Raw genomic sequence first — 26,536 nt, 5'->3', positions numbered from 1 at the left:
CAGATTTTTCTTTTTTAATTTAAGTGGCAATATTTTAAAACAGAAACCTACAAAAAATAAAAACACAGCAACACAAAAGAATGTCATTTTGTACAAACATGTCATTTGAGGAAAACATGTTACCGTCTCTTCCTATGAGACAATGTCACTTCCATGGACTCTCCACAAATGAGATCCCCATTCTGTGTGGGAAGAAGCTGAAATCCGCTTAACCGCAGGTGTTGCTGGTAAGACAATTAAGGGACTAGAGAGTGAGGTTGTCTTTCACATGTAACAAGTGCAGGTGTCAAGCAATAAAATCCAGAGGTCTGTTGAATCCACCTTTTCTGTTCATGTATTGCCTGCAATGAGAAAAGGCAAACCTTAGCAGTGAACTTTCTTGCTGACCCCTGAAAGTTCTGAACGCCCAGCCCATCTTCCTGATTTTTTTTCTTGGCATTGCCCATCCATTACCCAGAATGCCTTTGCCAGCTGTAAGTGCTGGAATAATTTTAGAAAAATTAATCTCAGTATGTTATTTTTTATATTCTTAATCACAATTCTGTGCTTGTGTGCTAATTAGAATTCATATAAAAAAAGCACACTTGACTTCGAAGCATCTTTATTGGTACTGTTTTTACTTTCTAACTTAGAAATTAATGGTAGCAAAATCCATGAAGCTATTCTCTGTGTGTGGTCCATATGCAATTAAAACAGCACAGCACAACACACACTTACGAGCAGAGATGTCAGTAGGCTTGGGGAAACTCCAAAGTTTAAAGAAATACAAAAAAACATTTTGGAAGAACAATCCTATGTAGGGGATAATGACCCCAAAACAGCCTCTGGGGCCTAAGCATGCTTACTGCTCACAAAATAACTGGAGGGTGTGGGGGGGGGAATGGGAGGGTTGAATGGAATTGAAAAACTGGTATATTGAAAAGAAGCACTCCACACTGTAAACCTTTGTTGCAGATACCATTTGTAAGGCTAGTAACTCTTACAGATCCTCTGTTTCAATCAGCAAGAACCTCACATGGCAGCAAACTAATTCTACATTATGCAAGGCAACCCTGAAAGGGCAGGAGGCATAGGAAGTCAATCGTGACAGTTTTTTGCTCCTGCAATGGGAAATCATGGTTGCTCTACTGCCACAATTAGGAACTTGTTTATCCACAAGACAGCTCAACATAACAAGTCTGAGAAACCCCAGGATATACTGATTTTCTGAACAAAGTGAAATACTTAGGGTAATCATTTCAGGATTTTCCACAAATGGGAATCTGCTTTTGTTTTTCTATTTAAAAAATGGGGGTTCTGAAGCAATGCCAAAATCTCTTCTTCCAAGTATTCCTGTGAACATAGTGACATCCCCGCCCAACACAAACATGACCTTAGAGCTTCCGCACTCAGGGACAGTTGGGTCCTAACTGAACAATGCCAACCTGTACTTCCTCTTCTGTGATACGTTGATAGCATAGGCATTTACAGAGCCATCCACTTTCTTGCCCTACAAAACACAAACAGAAATACAAAGTCATCTTCACACAACGTAAGGTGCAGGGAAGCCTGACCAGGGGAAGAGGACAATGACCTGGAGCCTGAATTGCTCCTCTGTTCTTGTAAGGGAGGGGGTGATTTTCAGCAACCCCGCCCCCAACTCCATCGGCATTCCCTATGCCATATCCTAGACATCCCCACAACCCTGAGTGGATTTTCATGGGGCTGAAGAAGGAAGTGTGAAAGCCCATTTCTGGGAGGAAAGTGAGAATAAAAGCCAATGGAACTTTGGAGGTATGGTAAGACATGAACAAAATAATAATAATAATAATAATAATAATAATAATAATAATAATAAATTATTATTATTATTATTATTATTATTATTATTATTAATACCCCACCCTCCCCAGCCAAGGCCAGGCTCAGAGCGGCTTACAAGCAATAATAAAAACAAGTTAAATGATTACAACTTAAAAACAAAATTAAAATACAACATTAAAATATTGAAACATTAAAATATTAAAATGTAGCCTCATCGCAGGAGGAGAAGGAAAGGAAAAAAAAAAGAGAGGGAGGGAATCAAATTGGCTCCAAGCCAAAGGCCAGGCGGAACAACTCTGTCTTACAGGCCCTGCAGAAAGAAATCAGATCCTGCAGGGCCCTGGTCTCATGAGACAAAGCGTTCCACCAGGCCGGAGCCAGGGTTGAAAAGGCCCTGGCTCTGGTTGAGGCTAATCTAACTTCCTTAGGGCCCGGGACCTCGAGGGTGTTGCTATTTATGGACCTTGAGGCTCTCCGTGGGGCATACCGGGAGAGGCGGTCCCGTAGGTACGAGGGTCCTAGGCCGTAAAGGGCTTTAAAGGTCAAAACCAGCACCTTAAACCTGACCCTGTACTCCACCGGGAGCCAATGCAGCTGGAAAAGCACTGGTTGAATATGCTCCCATGGCAGAGACCCTGTGAGGAGCCTCGCTGCAGCATTCTGCACCCTCTGGAGTTTCTGGGTCAGCTTCAAGGGCAGCCCCGCATAGAGCGAATTACAGTAGTCAAGCCTGGAGATGACCGTCACATGGATCACTGTGGCCAGGTTGGGGCGGGAAAGGTAAGGGACCAAAAGCCAATCATATCTTGCTCTTTACTCTTTTTTTGCAGTTGCTTTTGGGAAATATGTCTAGGCAGAGTTCCTACACACAATGCCAATGTAATGCTTCCATGAGTTGTTTCCAAGCTACCTGGAAGTTCCTGGGAACTTGTATGACGTGTTTCAAGTCTGGAAGCCCCTTGTAGTGTAGAAGATTTGGGAACATGTTCCAGGGGCTGAGTATCAGTGGTGGGTAGGACCACCTCATAGTTCCCACAACACACACACTCTCTCCATCATTTACATGCGCTCTCTCTGCCACAATTTTTTTTATGGGGGGGGGAGGAAGCCTCCTATTGAAGCCAGTAGGAGGCTTCTTCAGGCTAAACTGCTGTACTGGGTGGGCAAGGAGAAGAGGCTGCAGGCCAGATGGGGAGGTCCCTTGGGCTGGAGGTTCTTCACTCCTGTCCTAGAATCTAGTGCAAAGGCGCAAGGCCAGGCCTACTGGAGCTCAACCTTGCCTTGTGTGGATGGACAAACTATAGAACAAGCCTGAATCCTCCCCAGTAGCTGAGCAAGCTGCCTTTCTGTCATTTCTGTTCCGCCATTAAGAACACTAAAAGACCATTTGGAGTCACCATTTCTAAATGACTGGCGAGGAAAACTCAAGACCATGGTCTGATTAAGTGAGGAAGATCTAAACTTGCCAGAAATGGTTTTCTGTTTAACCTACAGTGTGCTACAAAAGGAGATGTTGCTATTATAAAATAATAATAAACAACTCTTTGCATTCAAGATTTGCCAAGGTAATCCAAGCCCTGTGCCCTGCAAAAGGTTACACATACTGAATAAAAAAAGCTTCGCTTCTTACTTTGCTATTCATGAGAGAGGCAAGCAGCTGCAGAGAGTATGAAAGCCAGATAGCCCCCAATCATATGGAATCTTCTGAAGTCTCACTAGTCTTGCTCAAACACATTCAAGCACCACTCTATAAAAAACTTGCAGTGTTAGAAACCTGCCCCCCTTTTTAAAAAAAAGGAAGGGATTCTCAGGAAGATGAATTCTGCATCCACTACCACATGGTGTGGATTTTCTGTCCCAGTGCACAGAGTGGTTCAAATCTCACTCTTAGGAATTCTGGGCACTAAGAAGACACTCACCTTTGTCGTGTCAAATGATGCAAATCCCATCATTTTCATCATTTCAATTTCTTCTTCTGTCTTACCCTCCAGGTCTTCCTCTGAAAAAGAAGCCAAGACAAAACAAGGAGATAAAATGAAAGAGAGTTAAAGATAAATAATGCCACAGAACCATCCTCAAACAGCATATTTCTAGGATTCTGACTATTACAATGGTGAAACACCATTGGCCTTGCTAGGAATAAATAAAAGATATTATATTTAAGACATTTCCTGGCAGCAGTCTGGCTATAGACTGCATTCTTATGGAGAAGTGATTGTTTGTTAACTATGCAAAACTGGCATGATAGGGTTTGGAAGATTGTGCTCATAAACAAACTAATACAACACTGCAGAGTAGTCAGAGGTGACTATTTCCAGAGATAAATTGTATACCTTGGTCTTCCTTCAATTCTTTCATGAATTCCTCACCAGAAGAACCCAGACCATACTCTGTTCACTTTTCTTTTGGGGGAGTTACCCTGAATTTTATTTCAATATTCTGGATTTTATTTGTTTGGATATCATGTCACTGACTCTCACCAAGGTTTTTGCTAACTTTGCAAGTCTGCTGTCGTAATTTATCTTTTCTATTTGGCATTTATATACATATATTCTTTCTAACATGTGTAATAAGGACACAGTTCACCTATGTATCTCCTTCCACCCCAACATGATTTTTGGAATGTTTTGATTGTTTCATATCAGTTTGTTTCGTCTGCTGTGTTCTGCCACTTTTGATTTTATACTATCAATGTGTTATGTATTTTTATTCTTTGGTTGGTAAACAATTCTGAAAGTACAGTGGTACCTTGGGTTAAGTACTTAATTCGTTCCGGAGGTCCGTACTTAACCTGAAACTGTTCTTAACCTGAAGCACCACTTTAGCTACTGGGGCCTCCTGCTGCTGCCGCGTTGCCGGAGCACGATTTCTGTTCTCATCCTGAAGCAAAGTTCTTAACCTGAAGCGCTCTTTCTAGGTTAGCGGAGTCTGTAACCTGAAGCGTATGTAACCCGAGGTACCACTGTATTTCTATTGAAGAGGGTGTCAGCCATCCAAAACAAAAGGCTAACCCTTCCAACTCTTCAAAAAGAGCCACACCTCAAGGACCCAGTATAGTTCCACGTCAAATGTTGTCGAACAAGTGTTTAGAAAAACACAACATCCTATCAACAACTGTGGATTTTTTGGTGTGTGAAGAGATGATATATTTGAGAAACAAAGGTGCCTTTATTGGCACAACAAAGGATTATATGGACCCTCAGACTCAGTGCAACACATGAACTACAGGCTCTCAGTAACAGAGGCAGGATATGTCCTCACCAACAGAACCAGAAACACATCAAGTCAAACAAACCTTGCCCAAAAGGCAAGACCCTTCTCACATTAGCAAACTACCCCTCCCCTATAAATCTGACCACAAACTAGAATGCCAAAGTTAATAAGGTGCATCATGACACATAATTCTCCAGCATGACTCGCAATACCCCAAGCTGTTTCATTACCTGTGATCTGACGCTCTTTGCCTTTAGCATCTTTGGTCTCTTTCTTCTCATCATCTCGCCTTTCTTTCTGCCGGGAAGGGGAAGAAGAGCTGGATCTATGTCGTCGTGGAGATCTAGAGAGTCAAACCAGAGCAGGTTGCACTTGAATGGCAAGGGAAAGGTGTGCTTGCTGGATTATGCAACACACAAAAGAAGAAGCACCAGCACACTTGCTGATTTTTTTTGTGAAAACACAGAACAAAACCATCACAAAATCCCACACTTGGCTTTGTGGGCGACACCATGTATGTGAGCAAAGAACTGTCAAGTACATGCAATGCTCTGTCCACCTCAGTCAAGGAAGTGTAAGGCTTCCTCTGCCAGGCAGCCACAAAGAGGGAGAGAGGTGCCACCACACCTACCTCCTTTAGAAAGGTAATTCATAGGGATCTTGTCAGGATGAAACAAGGCAAGCTCTGCCATGTCAACACCTATAACCTAGGAGAGGCTGCAGGAGGAAAGATGGAAGGAAAGGCTGGGTTTTTTAAGCAGAGTACAAAGAAGCACCCATGCCTGCTCCGCCTTTCTCCTACCATTTATTAAACAACAGTATAGATACGGTAGTCTATTGCAGGAGAAGGGTTCAGAACAACAGAAAGGTGCTATGGAAGAGGATAGGGGAAGAATATTCTCTACAAAGCAAATGGAGGGGAGTTGCAGGTCTACAGAGAAAGGAGAACCCTGTGACCATCAGCTCACTCTGAATGCAGAAAAAGCTTGTGTTTAGCTACACTCACATCACTCAAGCAGGTGAGTTCAGCTGCCTAGAAACCATCTGTTCAACCTTAAAAACAAATCCTTTCTCATTGTTAAACATCACAGCAAAGCCACTGCTAAAGGTGGGATAGAAAGGAGCTAATATGGTTAGAGCTATCATGAGAAGGGACAGAAACAGCTGAACTGCCAGGACCAGATGCTGGCCCTATTCTTTTAAGAGAAAACACTAAGAGGGCCGCCATACATCCTTCAAAATTACCTTAGGTAGAGTAGTTAACTGGGTCATAATTTCCTGCAGTTCGGGGGAGGGCAGTTGCTTTTTTAAAAAAGCAAACTACCCACTCATCTTTTCCAATATTTGCTAATGGCAAGAGCTAGTAGCCCGCTCTGTCTCACACACTCATTGCCTACAACAAGAACAGTGTTTACAGAACAATTTCACCAGAAACTTTAGAGCTACTATCTGATACTCACCTGGATCGTCGCCTGTGTGGGGAACGGGAACGGCTTCTCCGCCTGTCTCTCTCCCGAGACCTTGATCGCTCCCGTCTTCTCCTCTCCCTCTCACGTGAGGTGGATCTGGAACGCCGACGTTCTTAAAATACAGAGCAAGCAACTTTAGTTGCATATTGAATTTCATTTCTAAAGTACAGCTTTCCTCCTACAGTAACATACTATATACACCGACTGGCTTCAACAAACCAGTGTATTTTTCAGTCTCAGTCCTACATCTTAAAAGTTTGCTCCATTCTGTATCCTGCAACCTCCTTCCTTTCAAAGAGGTAAGGGCAACACAAGGCGGGTCCCATTCTGTCTTCAGAAGCTGTGCTTGATTTACAGGGGGCACTTAGTGAACTCCACTAGCTCCACACCTATACATCTCTGAGTTCTAGCCAAGTTAAAACATACTCCGAGAGCATTCTGCGCACACTGCCTTCCACAGCAAAACAACCATATTTGCTCCGGTGGCTTTTTACATACTGATGATACGGTGCTTAAAAAAAATCTCATAAGCATGAAATAGGCATCTGCCTTCAAGGTGCATCTAATCTAAAATCTGTTGGGGGAGGGGGAGCCAGAGTGAGAACTTAACAAAAGCCCTTCAGTTGGATCAGACCAAAAGCCTGTCTAGTCCAGCATCCTCTTTTCTTACACCAGCCAAAGGCCCAAAGCTGGAATGTTAATCTAGCCACCAACAGGCTCATCCTGCATGAGTTTATCCAGGCTTCTTAAAAAAAAAAAGTCAATGGAGATAAATGTAACTTCTCTAAGTAAGAGCCAGTGTGCGTGCAGTGGTTAGGGTGCTGGATGTTAGAGAGCAGGCCAGGTAATAAATCAAATTATTAGGCCAGCAGAGCCCCAGGTTTATATATCCTGTCAGATATAGAACACATAAGAATGAATTTGGGCCAGTTATAATCTCTCAGTCTAACCTACCTCACAAGAGTTGCTGTGAGGATAAAAATGGAGGGTGGTAGTGGTGGTGGTAGAGAACCACGGACACCACCTCCTTCATGTATTGCACAAAATGTATATGCTGCTTGACTGTAAGGAGCCACAAAGCAGAAAACATTGATATCTTACTGGTTCCACACAGTACCTGTTCTGCATCTACAACAGGGCCAGTTCCACAAAGTGGTTGAGAGAGAGCTATTCCTTTCTTTTTTTACTGCGTTCCTAGCCCACCGTTCCTCCCAAGGAGGCCAGCATGGTTCTCCCCCTCCCTATTTTATCCTCGCAGCAGCCTTGTGAGGTGGGTTGGGCTGAGATGCAGCGACAGGCCCAAAGGCCTCCAGTGAACTTCATGGGCGCCTGAATTTGAACCCTGCCTGCCTCGCAGCTCCTCAGCACCTCACTAGCCCCACCGCCCTGCGAGAGGGACGCGCCCCTCGGGGACTCAGTTCGGCCTCGATCCGCGGGGATCTCTGCCTCCCAGGCCAAGAGAGGCGAGGCCTGCCTTGGGCTCCCACAACCCGCCCTCCCTCCCACCGGCCTGCAGCTGCTTCCTTCTTTCCCGAAGGAGAAACCTTCCAGCCAAGGTTTCGCCCGGGCAGCTGGGAAGGAGGACGAGGCCTCCCGGAAGGGCGGCGAAGAGGAGCAGCAGGACCCCGGGACCGGGACCGAGACTACGCACCCCTCCGCGGAGGAGACCGCGAGCGACTCCGGCCCATCTCCCCTCCCGACGCCGAGCTCGCCTTCTCCCTCTCCCCCGCAGCCTCCGCAGCGGAACTTCCGGCGGGACGGTCCGTCTCCTCTTCAGCTCCGGCTAGGAACACGCCGGGAGGAGGCTTGGGTTCCGCGCCGGGGATTGGCCCCCCCGGATCCTGCTGGCCAATCGGCGGGAGGGGGCGGGGAGAGAAAGGGCCGCTGCCCCATGGAGAGCCTGGCCAGAAATGGCAGGGAGAGATTGCAAGAGATCAGTTCCAAGGAGTGACAGTGGGGTGCCACAGGGTTCTGTCTTGGGCCCGGTCTTATTCAACATCTTTATCAACGACTTGGATGATGGACTCAAGGGCATCCTGATCAAATTTGCAGATGACACCAAACTGGGAGGGGTGGCTAACACCCCAGAGGACAGGATCACACTTCAAAACGACCTTGACAGATTAGAGAACTGGGCCAAAACAAACAAGATGAATTTTAACAGGGAGAAATGTAAAGTATTGCACTTGGGCAAAAAGAATGAGAGGCACAAATACAAGATGGGTGACACCTGGCTTGAGAGCAGTACATGTGAAAAGGATCTAGGAGTCTTGGTTGACCACAAACTTGACATGAGCCAACAGTGTGACGCAGCAGCTAAAAAAGCCAATGCAATTCTGGGCTGCATCAATAGGAGTATAGCATCTAGATCAAGGGAAGTAATAGTGCCACTGTATTCTGCTCTGGTGAGACCTCACCTGGAGTACTGTGTCCAGTTCTGGGCACCACAGTTCAAGAAGGACACTGACAAACTGGAACGTGTCCAGAGGAGGGCAACCAAAATGGTCAAAGGCCTGGAAATGATGCCTTATGAGGAACGGCTAAGGGAGCTGGGCATGTTTAGCCTGGAGAAGAGGAGGTTAAGGGGTGATATGATAGCCATGTTCAAATATATAAAAGGATGTCACATAGAGGAGGGAGAAAGGTTGTTTTCTGCTGCTCCAGAGAAGCGGACACGGAGCAATGGATCCAAACTACAAGAAAGAAGATTCCACCTAAACATTAGGAAGAACTTCCTGACAGTGAGAGCTGTTTGACAGTGGAATTTGCTGCCAAGGAGTGTGGTGGAGTCTCCTTCTTTGGAGGTCTTTAAGCAGAGGCTTGACAACCATATGTCAGGAGTGCTCTGATGGTGTTTCCTGCTTGGCAGGGGGTTGGACTCGATGGCCCTTGTGGTCTCTTCCAACTCTATGATTCTATGATTCTAGGAGGGGCAGGGAATGGAGGAGCTGCCTGGAACAGCGTGAGGCCCGTTGGGTTGCCCAGCTGAGTCTGGTTTCCAGGGTAAAGCTAGAGAAGGAGGACGGCCGCTTGGAGGATGGACCCCCTTGGACCACCCTCCCCTTCCCATTGGCAGAGCCTGACACCAGATAAAGTGGAGCAACATTCATGGACTCCAGCCTGATACTCACCTGAGAAGGTTGAAGCTGGTTTTGACTCCCAGGCTTGGTGTGACCCATGGAAGGCACAGAGCCGGGTCTGGACTTGGCTCAGAAAGAGCATGAGATGAGATGAGATGAGAAATCTCTTCAGTTCAAAGACTTAGGGGCCTCAATAAATCAATGAAAAAAGCTTATTTGGACGAGCAAAGGATTTTTATTATATTAATTTAGTCTCCCCACCCCGATACAAAGAAAAAATAAAGAATTTGTGATCGGCTATGGTCACCTCTAATCAGGTGTTAGGTGGTATTGGGGTGATCCGACCGCTGCAGTGTCGAAGCAGCTCTTTGTTGGCAACCTTCGCAGCGCGGGATACGGTCGCGTCTGAGAGAGAAACTGAGACCAAGAAGGAAGGAGGTCTTGGGAGAGAGCAGGCAAGCCGGAGGAGCGTTGGCCTGATCCAGAAGGACTCTGCTGCGTGGAGAGGGCCGTGCAAATCCCCACCCGTCTCCTCAGCGCGCTGTTCCGGAAGCCCTATATATATTTTCTTCTTGTTTAGCGCTCACCACGTCAGGTTGCATATACTGCGCACATTGGCTCCCAGTACGTTTCTGAGCACAATTAAAAATGTTGGTGCTGACCTTGAAAGCCCTAAACGGCCTCGGCCCAGTAGACCTGAAGGAGCGTCTCCACCCCCATCGTTCTGCCCGGACGCTGAGGTCCAGTGCTGAGGGCCTTCTGGTGGTTCCTTCATTGCGAGGAGCCAAGTTACAGGGATCCAGGCACAGGGCCTTCTCGGTGGTGGCGCCCGCCCTGTGGAACGCCCTCCCATCAGATGTCAAAGTGATAAACAACTACCTGACATTCAGAAGACATCTTAAGGCAGCCCTGTTTAGAGAAGTTTTTAATGTGTGACATTTAAGTGTATTTTTGGTCTCTGTGGAAGCCACTCAGAGTGGCTGGGGAAACCCAGCTAGATGGGCGCGGTACAAATAAATTATTATTATTATTATTATTATTATTATTATTATTATTTCATTTCGTTATATATTGTTTCCCAAAATTGTTTGATGTTTAAACAATTCCACCATATATGTATCATAGTACCTTTTCCAGTGTTGCATCACCAGCAGACATCGCTACAATTTTTATTCATTTTTGCTATTCTTTCAGGTGTTAAATACCATCTATGTTGTATTTTGAGGTAATTTTCTTTCAATATATAACACATAGTGAATTTCATATCTTTTTTCCACAATTTTTCCCATTGTTCAAACATAATATTTTTCCCAATATCTTGTGCCCATTTAATCATTGATGCTTTAACCAATTCATCCTTTGTTTCCCACTCTAAGATCAGATTATACAATTTAGATATATTTTTTTATTTTTCTTGTATTAAGTATTTATCGAATTTTGACATTTATTTTTCAAATCCTAACTTTTTATCTTTCGGTAATCTGTACTTAATTTGAATATATTGGAACCAGTCACTAATATAAGCTTTAATTTCTGTATAATCCTTTAATTCCAATTCTCCATTTTCTTCCTTTAATACAATTTTATAGGTAGCCCAATTTTCTTTCATATTTAATTTTTTCACTACGACAATTTCTGCTGGCGATGCCCACCAAGGAGTTTTCGGTTCTAGGAGTCTTTTATATTTCTCCCATATTTTATATATAGACTTTCTGACTATATGTCGTAGGAAGCCTTTATGTACTTTGACTTTTTCATCTATTAGATAGGCATGCCATCCAAATCTCGTCTCTACTCCCTCTAAATCCAATACATCCGAGTCATCTAATTGGATCCATTCTCTCCTTCTTATCTATCATTATTTTGTGTTTTATTCTTGGTTTTTTCCCTGACCACACAAATTTAGTCAAATCTCTTTTCCAATTATTAAAACATTTATCTCCTCCTAGTATTGGGATACTTAGAAATAAAAACATCATCCTTAGTAATATGTTCATCTTTATTACTCATATTTTCCCTAGTAAGGAAAGATTTAATTTCCCCCATACTTGCAAATCATTTTTTATTTCATTCCATGTTTTCCCATAGTTCTCATTACTTAAATCTATAGTATTTATTGTTAAATTTATTCCAAGATACCTTATTTTCTTTTTAATTTCCAATCCTGTAATTTCTTGTAATTTCACTTTATCTTTTTCTTCCATATTTTTCACTAGTATTTTGGTTTTCCCATAGTTTAATTTGAATCCTGCTAATCTGCCATATTTGTTTATACATTCCAATATTCTAGGTGTGCATTGTAGGGGATTTTCTGTTGTGATCATAACATCATCTGCAAAGGCTCTTAACTTGTATCTTTTTTCACCAACTACTATTCCTCTTATTTGGTTGTCCTGCCTTATTTTCTTTAATAGAACCTCTAAAACTATTATAAATAACATTGGGGATAGGGGGCATCCTTGTCTTGTACCTTTAAAGATATTGATTTCTTCTCCAAACTCTCCATTAATAATAATTTTTGCTTTCTGTTGGTTATATATTGCATTTATACCTTTTTTGAATTTTTCACCTAGACACAATTCTTTTAATGGTTTTTTCATAAATTCCCATGAGATTTCATCGAAAGCCTTCTCCACATTGATTGAAATCAGGGCTGCTTGTTTATCTCTTCTTACTTGTAGATATTCCATTATGTCTATTATATTTCTAATATTCTCCTTTATTTGTCTTCCTTCCACAAATCCAGCCTGATTTTTATATACTATTTTTCCTATAATTTTTTTCAACCTGTTAGCCAATAATCCTGCATAAATTTTATAATATGAATTTAACAACGAAATGGGTCTATAATTTGAGACAGATTCCAAGTCCGTACCTTGTTTGGGCAGGAGCGTTATATACGCTTGAGTCCAAGAGTCTGGAATATTCCCCTTCTCTACCGCGTCCTCTATTACTTCTTTTAGTGGGTCGATTACGGTAATTCATTTAACATTTCTTTATAGTATTCTGCTGGTATGCCGTCTGGACCTGGGGATTTCCCTATTTTTAATTTTTGAATTGATTCCTTAATTTCTACGGTTGATATTGGTTCATTTAATAATTTATGGTCTTCTTCTGCTATCTCTATTAATTTATTTTTTTTCTTTATATATTCCTCTATTTCTTCTATTGACACTTCATCTTTTTGATATAATTTTTTATAATATTTTTCAAATTCTTTTTTAATTTCATTTCTGTCATATCCCATATTGTCCTCTCTTCGACTTTTATCTTATTTATTATTTTTTCATTTCTTTGTTTCTTTAATTGCCAGGCAAGGATCTTGCCTGGTTTATTTGCCCATTCAAAATTTTTATATTTCCAAAATTTGATTTGTTGTTCTACCTCCTGTTCTATAATTTTATTGTATTCTGCTCTCAGTAATTTAATTTCTTGATTTAATCTCTCTTTATTTTTGCTTGCATAGGCCAATTTTTCCTTCCTTTTAATTTCTTCTAAAAGCTCCCTTTTCTTTTTTTCTTTATTCTTATATGCTGTTGAGTTTTATTGTATGAAATATCCCCTAACAACTGCCTTCCCAGCATCCCACACTGTTTTTACATCTCTTTCCTCCAATTGTTTTCAAAATATTCCTTCATCAACTTTCTGGCTCCTTGTATTACTTTTTGGTTTTTAAATAGGAAAACATTCATTCTCCACCCTTTTCCCCTTTCTTCTCTTTTCCTTTAAGAGTTAATGATACTGGATTGTGATCTGTAAGTGTTTTTGGTAATATTTCGGCATTCTCTGCTTTAATTGTCATATCCTTAGTAATCCATATACTGTCGATTTGACTATACAAATTTTTTGGTTCTGAAAAATATGTGAACTCCTTTTCGACAGGATATTTATATCTCCATATATCCACTAAATCAAAGGATATCCGGAAGGATATTGATTTGGCCTTTAGTGCTTTTGTTAGAAATTGGAATTGCTGTCTCTTTTTTATCAACGTGGGTGGGACTTCTCGTAAAATTATTATTTCTTTTCCATCTATGGTTAACTTGTTCTTACTCTTTTCTTGGAGGATCTTATCTTTCATCCAATTCAATGTGAATACAATGATGCAGTCTGCCAGCCATTTGTTCATTTTTGCTTTTCTTGAGTTCACTCTGAAGATTTTCTCTGTCTGTTCTATTATGTCTTTTTCCTGTAATTGTAGCCACTTTGCTAAAGTTTCAATCATCTTCTTCCAAATATCCTCCCTCTCCTCTTCTGGAACATTTCTGAATCTCAAGGTCTTGAAGAAGAAGAGTTTGGATTTGATATCCCGCTTTATCACTACCCTAAGGAGTCTCAAAGCGGCTCACATTCTCCTTTCCCTTCCTCCCCGACAACAAACACTCTGTGAGGTGAGTGGGGCTGAGAGACTTCAGAGAAGTGTGACTGGCCCAAGGTCACCCAGCAGCTGCATGTGGAGGAGCGGAGATGCGAACCCGGTTCACCAGATTACGAGACTACCGCTCTTAACCACTACATCACACTGGTGTATGACAATAAAAGAGATCCTGGCTCCACATTAGGAATAATACTCTGATGGTAAAAGCCACTTGACAGTGGGACAGACTCCCTCTGAAGGTGGTGGACACTTCTTCACGAGAGGTTTATAAAACAGAAGTTGGATGGCCACCTGTCAGGGATTCTTTAGCTGTGATTTCTGCCTTGGAGTTGGAGTAGAGGGCCCTATGAGTCCTGGTTCTGTCTCTTATATCAGCCTTCCCTCGCTACACCACACTGGCTCTCAGGACATGGAGCAGTTGTCTACCTCTCTCTGTTGCAAGAGACTGCTGCTGTTGAAGGAAGGCCTTCAAAGGGTTTCCTACAATATTTGTCCCCCTTGCGTCAGGGATGGCCTGGAAAATTGTGCCCTATCTCACTTTGCTGCTTCCCCCCAAGCACCTACAAGTCCTTGCTTTGGACTGTGACATGCTAACATGGGGCCTGATAGACATGTGTGTTTGGAGACACTGTGAAACCAGCACCCATGTGGTCCTGAGAGCACACTCCCTCCCAAAGGATCTTTAGCAGGAGTCACACGGAGTGCTGAACCCTCCCAAACGACAAAGATGGGTCCACATGGAAATAATATAAAAAATAAGGAATTTATTATAAAGGTAGTTTTAACAACAAAGTGCAGCAGCATACACTCACAATTCTGGGCACATATAAAAGCAACATTCGAACTTTCTAAAATAAGCGTTCTCAATAAGGGCCCAAAGTAAACGGGGAAGTTAATTAGAAAGAGAGTCACAAGTTAGTTCTCTTGGCATCTGCTGGAGTGCTGCTGAATCTGTGAGTGTGCAGGTGATCTGACCTGAGGTTGCCTGACTCATCCTGGAAGTGCCATTGCTCTGTCTAGTTTGTATTTTCAGTTCTACAGGATTCCCAGTTGGTTGAAGGAACCGGGCACCAGAATCTTAAAGCAGAGGTTTCAGGATTTCAAAACCTGCTCCTGGTGCCCTTTTGCTTACTAATTATCCCAATGCCATTGTTGCAACCTAGCTTCCTGAGGAGGAGTGAATTGTTATGTATCCTCCTGACCTAGCTGGCAAGAAGGTCAGGGATAGAGACGACAGTTACAACGCTGAATGTAATCTTACAAGACGGCAGGAGGGTCGTTTCCTACGGCCATCCACTTCAGCCAAACCTGTCTTTGGTTCACTCCTGAACACAAATTGGGGCAACAGCAGAAGCCTCCTTGCTGCTGTTTCTGTGGCTGTGACTTGCACTGCCCCTTTAATAATCCAGCTGCCTAGTACGGGCTTCGCAGGTGCACTGTAGATAGTCTCTGCTTTCTAGAGCTATGGTAAAAGGCTGGAAGATGTGCTGCTGCAATCGATTGAAGGATTAAACAAAGTGGGCTGTATGTTGGCTGTCTAGCATCCGGAAGCAGCGCTAATAAGCCTTGCACCTGCTTTTCTAGCTCCCTGCTCCTCAGCCAAGCCTACTTCAGTTATGCACCATTCATCGTTTTCCTAGTTTAAGCTCAACATGCACCAGTTCTCCTGAGGCCTTGAAGCTGGCGTCAGTTGGGGATAACATGTATTGTTATCCAGATTTGTCATTTTATATAGCATCATTCTTTTTAAATAACACTCCAATTAATAACATATCAAATCTTGTGATATCATAATACAAAGAATAAAACCAATTATACATTTCAAATTATATTATTTAAAAAGACTTCCCATGTTCTGGCTGGTCAGGAGAAAATCTTTTGTTTCTCATTCCTGCACGCGAGTAGGAGCTGGAGGGGCTGCTCAGCTGGGGAGGTGCAGGCTCCGTCACACTTTCCATTGAGGGGTTCACGGCTGGAGGCTCCTTTAAACTTCTCCCCTCAAAGGAGCCCCCATGTCAGCATCAGAGCCCCTGCACCACCTGAAGGCAGCCAAGCAGAATAGTTGCTGGGGTGGCGATGGTGGAGGCAGCCAGGCAGCTGCGTCTGAGAGCCCCTAAACTGGTGCTGAGGCAGCTGTCGGGCTGTCTCCGCATGGCCACCGATGCTCCTTTCAACTTCTCTGTTGAGGTGAATGCAGCCACGCACCCCTCAATGGAAAAGTGTGACGGAGCCTGCACCTCCCCAGCTGAGCAGCCCCATCCAGCTCCTACTCCATCCAAGCAGGAGTGGGGGCACTCAAAACGGAAGTGTGGCACGGAAAAAGGAAGTGTAACACTCAAAACGAACAGTTCAGATTCCGAAAAAAGTTCTCAAACCGGAACACCTACTTCTGGATCCCTTCCAATCGGGATTCAGGCCTCATCACGGGACTGAAACTGCCTTGGTCGCACTGGTTGATGATCTCCGGCGGGCTAGGGACAAAGGTGAGAGCTGTTTCCTAGTTCTGCTGGATCTCTCAGCGGCGTTTGATACCATCGACCATAACATCCTTCTGGACCGTCTTGAGGGGCTGGGAGCTGGGGACACTGTCATACAGTGGTTCCGCTCCTTCCTCCTGGGCCGTGTTCAGAAAGTGGTGGTGGGGGATGAGTGTTCAGACCCTTGGGCTCTCACTTGTGGGGTGCCTCAGGGTTCTGTCCTCTCCCCCATGCTTTTTAATATCTATATGAAGCCGCTGGGAGAGATCATCAGGGGGTTTGGACTGGGTGTTCATCAGTATGCAGATGACACCCAGCTCTACCTCTCCTTTAAATCAGAACCAGTGAAGGCGGTGAAGGTCCTGTGTGAGTGTCTGGAGGCGGTTGGAGGATGGATGGCGGCAAACAGATTGAGGTTGAATCCTGACAAGACAGAAGTACTGTTTCTGGGGGACAGGAGGCGGGCAGGTGTGGGGGATTCCCTGGTCCTGAATGGGGTAACCGTGCCCCTGAAGGACCAGGTGCGCAGCCTGGGAGTCATTTTGGACTCACAGCTGTCCATGGAGGCACAGGTTAAATCCGTGTCCAGGGCAGCTGTGTACCAGCTCCATCTGGTACGTAGGTTGAGACCCTATCTGCCCGCGGACTGCCTCGCCAGAGTGGTGCATGCTCTGGTTATCTCCCGCTTGGACTACTGCAATGCGCTCTACGTGGGGCTACCTTTGAAGGTGACCCGGAAACTACAACTAATCCAGAATGCAGCAGCCAGACTGGTGACTGGGAACAGCCGCCGAGACCATATAACACCGGTCTTGAAAGACCTACATTGGCTCCCAGTACGTTTCCGAGCACAATTCAAAGTGTTGGTGCTGACCTTTAAAGCCCTAAACGGCCTCGGTCCAGTATACCTGAAGGAGCGTCTCCACCTCCATCGTTCTACCCGGACACTGAGGTCCAGCACCGAGGGCCTTCTGGCGGTTCCCTCACTGCGAGAAGTCAAGTTACAGGGAACCAGACAGAGGGCCTTCTCGGTAGTGGCGCCCTCCCTGTGGAACGCCCTCCCACCAGATGTCAAAGAGAACAACAACTACCAGACTTTTAGAAGACATCTGAAGGCAGCCCTGTTTAGGGAAGCTTTTAATGTTTGATGTATCATAGTATTTTAATATTCTTTTGGAAGCCGCCCAGAGTGGCTGGGGAAACCCAGCCAGATGGGCGGGGTATAAATAATAAATTATTATTATTATTATTATTATTCTGGGTTTGCGGCATTCAAATTTCAAGTAGTTCGTGAACTAAGCTGTTTAAAAACCGAGGTACCATTGTATGTTAAACTATCCTAGTACCTAGAGTCGCTTGAGAATTCTAAGACACTGGAAAAAACAGTGCAGTTTTTAAAAATCAGTGGTTTAAATCAGTGTATTTATGAGTCCTGATTCCAAATGGCATCCCATTGTATCCATGCATGGACAAAAACTGCTCCTTGGTCTCAGAAACCATCATGAAAAATTTGTTGACAATAGCTAAAGAGGTGTCCAAATGCCTAGTGAACATACAACACCCTCCCAAAAAACCCCACTTTTATATGAATGAGGAACCAGTGATAACCAAGTTCCGTTTCCAATAATAATGGATTCCAAACAACAAATGTTGATCATGGAAAATACATTATTCATGAGAGTGAAATTACCTGCCTCTCTGCTCTATGATTGGGTGCCTCAATTTTTAAAAATCCCTTCTACTTTTAGAACGAGGCTGTGAAGAAAAGTCTGATGGAAGCGACAATTCTAATCATCATCATCATCAATCTTTATTACGGTCCAGAGACCTAACAAATCATTACAAAACAATACACAATTCATACAGCCTACCTCCAGGTTAAACAAGCATTTTGTTTAGAATACAGGGCTCATTTGATCTTGCAACCACCGATAAAAACTTTGCCACTGCTAATGTTCTAACATTTGTCCAGTCTTCCAGTAGGAACCTGACATAGTGAGCCTCTGATTTTCCCGAGAAAGGTACCAGCAAGGGTAGTATCAGTTCAGCCCTGGCTTGCTCATATTTTGCACAATGCAACAAAATATGTTTTATTGAATCGATGCCTTGAGCACACGAGCAAAGTCTGTCCTGGTAGGGAACTCCTCTCAACCTGCCATCCAACCCAACTGCGTCCCCAACTCCGTACTTCTGTTAGAAGCTGGAGAATGCCCAATTTCAACTAAAGCGTGGTGGGCTGCCTTAAAACATTGGCTCAGGATTTCAGTGTTTAATCTAGGGAAGGGTTTGTACCAACACCTGACCGATGAGGAATTTGTCACCAAATGACAATTCTAATAAGCAAAGCGCTTCAGGGGGGAAATGTCATCTTCCCCCATAAAGTGGAGCCGAGCACCTGCCTCATAGTAAGTAAATCATTTTTTTTACAAAGCCCTGACCATCTTCGGTCCAGGGTGCCTCAGGACCCTGTTCTACCTCCACAGCGGAAGGCAGCAGTGTTTCTGAAGATCAGTTGCTGGCAGCCACAGGCGGGGAGAGGGAGAGGGGGAGCTCTGTGCAGGTGAAAGATGGATCTTATTCCCAGATCCAGGCGGCCCACTCTTCTCCCATAGTTGTCAAGTGGGCTGGGCTGGAGAGAGAGCACAATTCAGGGCTTGGTGTGGTGGTGGCAGGGATGGTGTCTCCAGTTCTGACATGCTGTGTGCTTCCCCACAACAGGAAGTTATTGGAGAGGAGCTCCAGGGCTCCTTCTGCGTCGCCCTCCTGAGACCAGCCACCTGACCTAAGTACGGTGACTGCCCTACCTATTCCTGGCACCTCCCTTGCCATACCCTGAAATTGTACCCCGTACTTCCCCACAACAGGAAGTTATTGAAGAGGAGCCGCTGGCATCGCTCTCAGTCTTACACCAAGCGATGGAAACCATAATCCGCATGACGCAAGTTCGGGGAGGTACTTCTAGTCTCCCTACAGCTTGTCACTGCCCCACCTATTCCTGGCACCTCCCTTGCCGTACTAGGAGCCGTGGGGAGCTCTTTCATTAGGAGGTCCCTGATGATGGCTGGAAATGACCCTCGGCCACCCCAGAAAGACCCCTCCCCTGAAAGCTTGCCCCAATATGATAGACACCAGTTGGTGCTGTTGGAAGCGTGCAAAGATGACATGGTGCAGCCACCGTTTGGGGCTGCCATTGCCGGTCCGAGGAACTGAGCGGATGTGGCAGTTCTGTGGCCCCTTCCCGATGACCTGCTTCCTGAACCTTTGTCCTGCTCCGTTGGCAAAAGTTTGTGGGGATGTTGACTGAGGTCAGCGATTGAGCGCTCGTTCCGTTTCGCTCGCAGGGAGATGAGACAATGTCGCATCAAGCAAATGCTAGCTCCCCCATTCCATTCTAGTTTCCCTGTCACTTTTCCCACCACCAAAAATGTCCAATTTGGAGTCAGTTGGGGAGCGGAACTGACTCTGCCGCCGTGCCATTGAATCCCACCTAGAAGGAGGAACTGGAAGCCCCCTGACAAAGTCCCCTGACAAAGAACTGAGCTTTCCCTCTCGCCTGCCTCATTTACTCACCCCCCCCTCTCTAGAACTCTCAGAAATCTTCGAAAAGCTCCAACCAGCACGCCAGGTGTGTGAGATGCAGGGTGGATTTGATTTAAATCAAATCAATTTAAATCACAATTCAAATCACTAGTCTGTAAGACTTGATTTAAATCATATTTTTACATTCTTGCTGGTATAATCTTAATATTTACAAACAGATGAAGGTTTCATTTTGGGAATAATACATTTTCAGAGTAGTTTTTACAGTTAAATCAAAAATTACTGATTTGGTTAAACTGTTAGAAGTACATAGACAGATAACTATGAAATTATTGTGAGGTTTAATAAGTTAACTGTTTATATTTGGACAACTTTTCTGCTGTACTTTGTTGGCAGGAGAATAACAATTTAAACAATTTAAGTAAAACAATAACGTTTTAGCATATCTATCCATGTTTGTTAATTGATGGGGTTAAACAAAAAATAAAAACTTAGACTGAGTTTCAGCATATATGAAAAACTTAAAACAAATCCTTATTTCCTGATGAATAGCCTTTGGACTATAATGCAACTTAAATTGAAAACTATCTTTAGAAAGATTTTTCCTCCAAAAGCATTTTATTTCAAAAATCTGATTTAAATAAAAAAATCATGGTCTTTTATATGAATGAGGAACCAGTGATAACCAAGTTCAGTTTCCAATAATAATGGATTCCAAACAACAAATGTTGATCATGGAAAATCCATTATTCATGAGAGTGAAATTACCTGCCTCTCTGCTCTATGTTTGGGTGCCTCAATTTTAAAAAATCCCTTCTCCTTTTAGGACAAGGCTGTGAAGAGCACTTTTATGAAGGCAACAATTCTAATAAGCAAAGCGCTTCAGGGGGAAGATGACATCTTCCCCCATCAAGTGGAGCCGAGTACCTGCCTCATAGTAAGTAAATAATTTTTTTTACAAAGCCCTGACCATCTTCGGTCCAGGGTGCCTCAGGACCCTGTTCCACCTCCACAGTGGAAGGCAGCAGTGTTTCTGAAGATCAGTTGCTGTAAGCCACAGGCGGGGAGAGGGAGAGCTCTGTGCAGGTGAAAGATGGATCTTATTCCCAGATCCAGGAGGCCCACTCTTCTCCCATAGTTGTCAAGTGGGCTGGGCTGGAGAGAGAGCACAATTCAGGGCTTGGTGTGGTGGTGGCAGGGATGGTGTCTCCAGTTCTGACATGCTGTGTGCCTGGTTCCATAATTATGCTCCACAGCTGCTGAATTAGCACTTTTGCTGTGAGCTTTGGATCATTTCCCCTCCTCTTCTTTCTCATTCCTCTTCAGTGCCTTGCAGCCACCTCTGAAGGCACAGGTTAGATCGGAGCTGGTGGAGAAAACCATCAGGAAGGTCTTCTCTCTGCCCTCCCAGAAGCTGACGAAGCTGAGAGACGGGAGCCCCATGCGAGCAACAGAGATGCAGGTAACTGGACCTTCTGCTTCTAGGGATCTGAACGGAGGGAAATGGCTTGCCGGTACAGCCTGGAACTGTGGCCAGATTAAAAAAATTGAGGGCAAAAAGGCTGAGCCATGTAAGCCCAGAATAATGCTGCCAGAGATACTTGGCCCAGCACAAGGATGTAACAACCAGAGACCATGGGTGTATATTCTTGATTCTCTCGGTATGTGTGTCATTTAAAAGGGTGTCCCCTCACCTGGGTAATGGACAGGTGGTATAGAAATAAAGTCTTACCACAACCACCACCCCTGTGGCTCTTTCCCCGACTTCAAAGGATATCTTGCCTTCATTCTGGCTACGGGCTGCAAAAAGGTTTTCATTCTTTGAAAAGAAATAGAGTTGAAGAATGTGTCCTTCTCCAGGTGTGCTGCCATTGGCCCCAGTCAGCATGGCCAACAGTCAGGAGTAGTTGGAGTCCAATAACCAGGCATGGGGAACCCGAGGTGCTCCAGAAGTAGAACAACAGAGCATCTGTTTTGGATCCACAAGGTCCCAGGTTCAATCCACAGCATCTCCAGGTGGGGGTGGGAAAAGACTCTCTGTCTGAAGCCCCAGAGGGCCAACTGCCAATTATCATCTGTAGACGACACCAAGGTTGGAGGATCAACGGCTGGGCTTGGTCTAAGGATGCTCCCTGCATTCCATTGCTATGGCTGTGGTGAGGTGTATTATTGCATTTATCATATAAACACACAAATGACATAAAAATACAAAATGCTTAATAAAACAAAAACAACTCAAGAGCCAATTAATATCTAATTCTACTAATGTTTTAAAAAAACTTTTAATGGCTTCTTTTTTTATATATCTTTATTTCTTATTTTGTTTATAAGCTGCCTTCAGTCCCTTTCAGGGAAAAAGGTAGGGTATAAAATAATAATAATAATAATAATAATAATAATAATAATAAATAAAAATAATAAAAATAAATAAAGTAAAACAAATAGCAGCAAACTTACTCCTTTACAAAACAACCCCTTTTTGCAATTTGTCCCCTCTATGGTCCCGGCATGATTCATCAAACTAGTAGCCCAAGCTTTATGAATTTGCAAACCTGGATTAATGGTGGTTCTTCCATATGATGATTATTATTTCTCTCCTGTAGCCATGGCTGGATTGACTCCTCAAAGACCTGTGAGCAGGAAAGAGCTGTACCAGCTTCCTGTTGAAGTACGACTCTCAACATTGAACCTAGATGTGAGTAAGCAGGTGTCAAGCTGACTTCTGGACCAAGGCTTAACCAGATCAGGAAGCTAGTGAGATGGAAAGGCTTCAAGTATTGTTTGTGGTTGTTGTTGTGTTTGTTTTTTATTTTTGTTATTGAAAATTTAATAATTTTTTTATATATCTATATAAATTTAAACCTTTTTCAACAGACACACACATTATAGACACACATCTAAGCATGGGTATTTCTTAGATCCCAGCCCTTGTCTAGGCATTTGTGCCTGCTTTGTGCAAGGGTTGAAAACAACCATCCATTTCTCTGGTGACAACTCAAGCCTCTAATAACTCGTATAGGGTGATCCTACAGCACAGGGCCCCAGCCCCATAGCTGTACTCCTGCCAGGACAAGAGGTGCTCCACAAGGATGCAGCAACAGTGCTCCTTCCACCTGCTGCATCCATTTTGTACACAAAGGGGAGACTTGGCCGGGAAGAAGGGTACTTCTTCAGCCAGCCTTACAAATGTCAAAAAGTTACTAGCCTGCAATATCTGTTTTGCCCCCTCCTCCAAAGTCAGCATGGAAACGCAGCAAAAAAGTGGCTTCTCCCATGAAGGATGGTGGAGGAGAGACACTCTGATAGTCCACTGTGTTTCTGTGATGACTGCGGATGAGACAAGACTACTCTTCCTTTACAGCTAGCCAGGAAATCAAGTGAGCTGGCTGCTCAGTCACCTGCATGAAATTCCTGGTTGCCTGGGGCTACAAGGCAAGTCGTCAAATACAAGGCATTCTTCAGTGATTTTAAAACCGATCCCTTTCACCTTTTGAGTCTTCGAACACATGGATGTCTCCATCCCCTTAGGTGCCACTTTGAATTGGCGAAGGCTAACAATACAATACTTTTTCCCCTCTGAGAGCTTGCCATTTCTTGCCAACAGAGGCCTGTGGCACAGATCACAAAGAATGAACAAAGGGTTTGTACCCCTTCTATGTGATGCCTCTTGAAGAGAATGACTGGAAGTTGTGGCTAGACATTACCAAGAAAACATGCCCTTCTGGGTTCAGCTACTCCTTTCAAAGAAGTCTTCAAAAGCTAATAAACTTCTTATCTTTGTAGTGACCTGCTGCCCAGGCACTTGTCCTGTACTTTTCCAGGCATCCATTGGGGCAGGAGCAGCAGCTGCAGGCACCTTTGCCTTCACTTCCCCATTTTGATCTTTCAGCAGGTGTCTTGCTCAAAAATTCCTCTCTTTGGAAATTCCTAGAGATTGAACAGACAAGATCAGAAAAACATCCAAGTTGTTCTTAGAAAGCACTTCCCAAACTGAAGCTTCCCCCCAAAAAGAGGAAATGAAAGCAACACCAAAGGGAAAAAAACTTAAGCAGTCCAGGAAAAAACTCTTAATGAAGAAAAACAAACCAGCCCAGACTTGAGAAGGCCCAAGGATAACCCTGCCCAACACCAAGAAACCTGCACCTTGGACTTACCCTTCCCATCCGGAGACAGGGGCCGAACGCTTGCTTGAAGAGTCCTGCAGGGTTACACCACAGACCAAAGATTAATAATCTTTTTATAGTCCCCATTATCACATCAGCTGCCTGACTATTCTCAACACTTTTATAAGAAGAAGCTCAATTATTTTGTATACCAAACAGATTTTTAATGGCTTTGGAGGTACTTGATAAAGCTTTATAATTCCATGAGCAATTAGCCTATGCTCCTCCCTACCATTTCTTAGACAATCATGAAGTCAACAAGTCTTATTCCAAGCCATGTTTCAGTGGCTAGAACAGGATCAATCACAACACAGAACCAAAGACCAGAGAGGAGGACAAGCATAGTTTTTGCTGCCTTGTTCCTAAACTCAGAGCAAGTTTCCAAACTTCTGTCATTCAGGCTGGAACATCCTATCGTATGTAATTCACTACCTATCAATGTGGGCTGGCTGCTTTGGCATAACCCCAGCTTCTCTCTGGATTTGAAGGGCCCAGCCAGGACCCAAGGAGTGGGTGGGTGGCAACAATTAGCACAATACAAAGAGACTGCAAGCTGATCAACCACTGCACCAGTACTTAGCCAAATAAAGAGGTTGAAATCCAAGGCACAGCATCAGTAGTAAATGCAGGTCAACAGTCACTGCTAAAGACCCATTGGGGGGAGGAGGTGCAGCAACAGTTACGTGCACCCGGAATATGACCACACGGAGTTAATCGTAAGCTGCTCATCTAGCTCTTTTTAGCTGGAGATGCAAGATGTGTGCCCCCCCCTTAGAGATGTTAGAATCACAGACCTGCAGAATTAGAAGGGATCCTAAGGGTCCTCTAGTCCAACCCCTGAAATGCAGGTGGCCGTTAGGAAGATCAAACCTGCAACCTTGGCCTAATCAGCACCAGCTCTAACCAGCCAAACTAGTGCAGGGGGGCCTTCTTTTGTAGAACTGCAGTGCGAGGCCTCCCAGAACCTCCTAACTTTGCCTCTGGGAGCCTGGAGGTCGGAGCCTCCCTTTCCAGCTCCATAGAGAAGGAGGACCATTTGGGGGCAGGGACCGTCAGTCTTTCCTGTTGCGAGAGGAGGCGAGGAGGCTCTGGCTCTGTTTGGCGGGTCCCGGGCTCGGGGGTCCCGGGGTGAGAGGCTATGGAGACACACAAGATCATGCAGAGGACCCCTCCAGGGCCACGCCATACACGTCTCCCCCCCCCCCCACCAGCCCGGTCTTCGTCCCCGGGAGCGGCGAGGAGGCTCTGGCTCTGTTTGGCGGGTCCCGGGCTCGGGGGCAACAGCCGAGATCTTGAAGCAACGGCCAACGGCCCCCCGCCCTGCCACGCCCCCCGCGCCCGACTCTCGCCTCCCATTGGCTGAGAGGACCCGGGCTTCGCCCAGATACAGAGTCGGAAGAGCCGGCCAATGGGGAGGCCTCGGAGCGGGCGCGGGGGGGGGAGAGAGGAAAGAGGGGTTGGCGCCGGCTCGCCCACTGCCTTCTGGGAGTCGTAGTACCTGCCCTCTATTCTTCCCCCCAGAGAACGGAAATGAATGACAGGGAGGACTGCATTTCCCAAAAGGCACGGCGGTGCTGCTTCTGAGCTACGGGTCGCGAGAAGAGGCAAAAGCCCCCCCCCCGGTGCTGTTTTCCCTCCCAGGTGTGCAGGTGGTCAGAGGCTGATGCGGGAGGGAGGAGGAAGGAGAGGGAGGAGAAGGCCCTGCGCAGCCTCAGCAGCTCCAGCCGCACCAAGCCCGACCTGGAGAAGCTCCCCGGCATCCCTGGTTGGCATGGAAACTGCCCAGAGCCTTTCTTCCCTCCCTTGTTCATTCCATGGCGCTTCCTCCCAACACAACTCCCAACAGCCCTGGGAGGGAGGCCAGAAGGAGAAGCACGGAAAATGCTCCAAGGCGACTTATTTGATTGCATTTCTATCCCGCCTTTTTCTCCGAGGAGCCCAAGGTGGCACAGATGGTTCTCTCCCTCCTCGTTTAACCCCCACAGCAACACCGAGGTAGGTTACTCTGGCAGGCACTGATACACACACACCCGACGTCACCCTTAATGGCCGAGGGGGGATTTGAACCCTGGTCTCCCGGGTCACAGTCCAACACTCTAGCCGCTGCACCACACTGCCTCTCCTTCGACTTTGATATGGCAGAAAATCCTGCCTGGAGCCTCCCATCTTTTGGACCTGACCTTCGGCACACTTGCCCCCCCCAAAATTAGTTACCTTTGTTTGCAGGAAAAATATCTGCTACTTTCCCTTTTTCGTCTTCTTTTTTAAAGGCTTGCCTTCTCCAAAGTGTACATGTGATCTTCTCTTTTGCCCCTGGGATATTTCTAATCTAACATCCAGGCTTTTAAGGCAGAATTTCCTATTTGATCTAGGACAGGGGTCAGCAAACCTTTTCAGCAGGGGGCCGGTCCAC

At 44.9% G+C, this 26,536-nt stretch overlaps 1 protein-coding gene and 3 long non-coding RNA genes across 17 annotated transcripts; 1 reads left to right on the top strand and 3 right to left on the bottom strand.

The window, feature by feature from the left end:
- On the bottom strand, window positions 1–8,296 carry SNRNP27 (small nuclear ribonucleoprotein U4/U6.U5 subunit 27). Its single transcript, XM_081017635.1, has 6 exons — window positions 8,137–8,296; window positions 6,477–6,597; window positions 5,247–5,359; window positions 3,723–3,802; window positions 1,425–1,489; window positions 1–341 (listed from the first exon to the last, which is right to left on the bottom strand). Exons 1-6 carry the CDS (start codon window positions 8,171–8,173, stop codon window positions 287–289), a joined length of 471 nt encoding a protein of 156 aa, XP_080873761.1. The 5' UTR covers window positions 8,174–8,296; the 3' UTR covers window positions 1–286.
- Window positions 8,297–14,687: 6,391 nt separating this feature from the next.
- LOC308483654 lies at window positions 14,688–16,336 on the bottom strand. The gene is made up of 2 exons (XR_013989746.1): window positions 16,239–16,336; window positions 14,688–15,860 (listed from the first exon to the last, which is right to left on the bottom strand). It is a non-coding gene; the product is annotated as an uncharacterized lncRNA (long non-coding RNA).
- Window positions 16,337–18,213: 1,877 nt separating this feature from the next.
- On the bottom strand, window positions 18,214–25,507 carry LOC308483111. 14 transcript variants are annotated; one of them, XR_013989593.1, is made up of 5 exons: window positions 24,918–25,491; window positions 24,104–24,158; window positions 23,748–23,887; window positions 22,513–22,649; window positions 18,214–22,111 (listed from the first exon to the last, which is right to left on the bottom strand). It is a non-coding gene; the product is annotated as an uncharacterized lncRNA (long non-coding RNA). The 14 variants fall into 14 exon arrangements; XR_013989595.1 differs by having other exon boundaries at window positions 24,115–24,158; window positions 24,918–25,487; XR_013989596.1 differs by having other exon boundaries at window positions 24,115–24,158; window positions 25,274–25,487.
- LOC308483110 lies at window positions 21,287–22,815 on the top strand. Its single transcript, XR_013989589.1, has 2 exons — window positions 21,287–21,422; window positions 22,564–22,815. It is a non-coding gene; the product is annotated as an uncharacterized lncRNA (long non-coding RNA).
- Window positions 25,508–26,536: the final 1,029 nt, after the last annotated feature.

This window comes from Podarcis pityusensis (assembly GCF_964106645.2).
Source record: "Podarcis pityusensis genome assembly, chromosome: 8".
In the NCBI taxonomy this organism is placed as follows: Eukaryota; Metazoa; Chordata; class Lepidosauria; order Squamata; family Lacertidae; genus Podarcis; species Podarcis pityusensis.
Note: the sequence above shows the minus strand (reverse complement) of the source record. Positions and strands in the feature narration are given on the sequence as shown.

What these genes read in the sequence shown, in the direction of transcription:
- SNRNP27 (XM_081017635.1), bottom strand. Translation starts at nt 8,173, where the DNA reads ATGGGCCGGAGTCGCTCGCGGTCTCCTCCGCGGAGGG. An exon ending in CCACACAGGCGACGATCCAG is followed by an intron (nt 5,360 to 6,476) that starts GTGAGTATCAGA and finishes TTGACTCTCTAG; the next exon opens with ATCTCCACGACGACATAGAT. An exon ending in CATCATTTGACACGACAAAG is followed by an intron (nt 1,490 to 3,722) that starts GTGAGTGTCTTC and finishes TGTGTTTTGTAG; the next exon opens with GGCAAGAAAGTGGATGGCTC.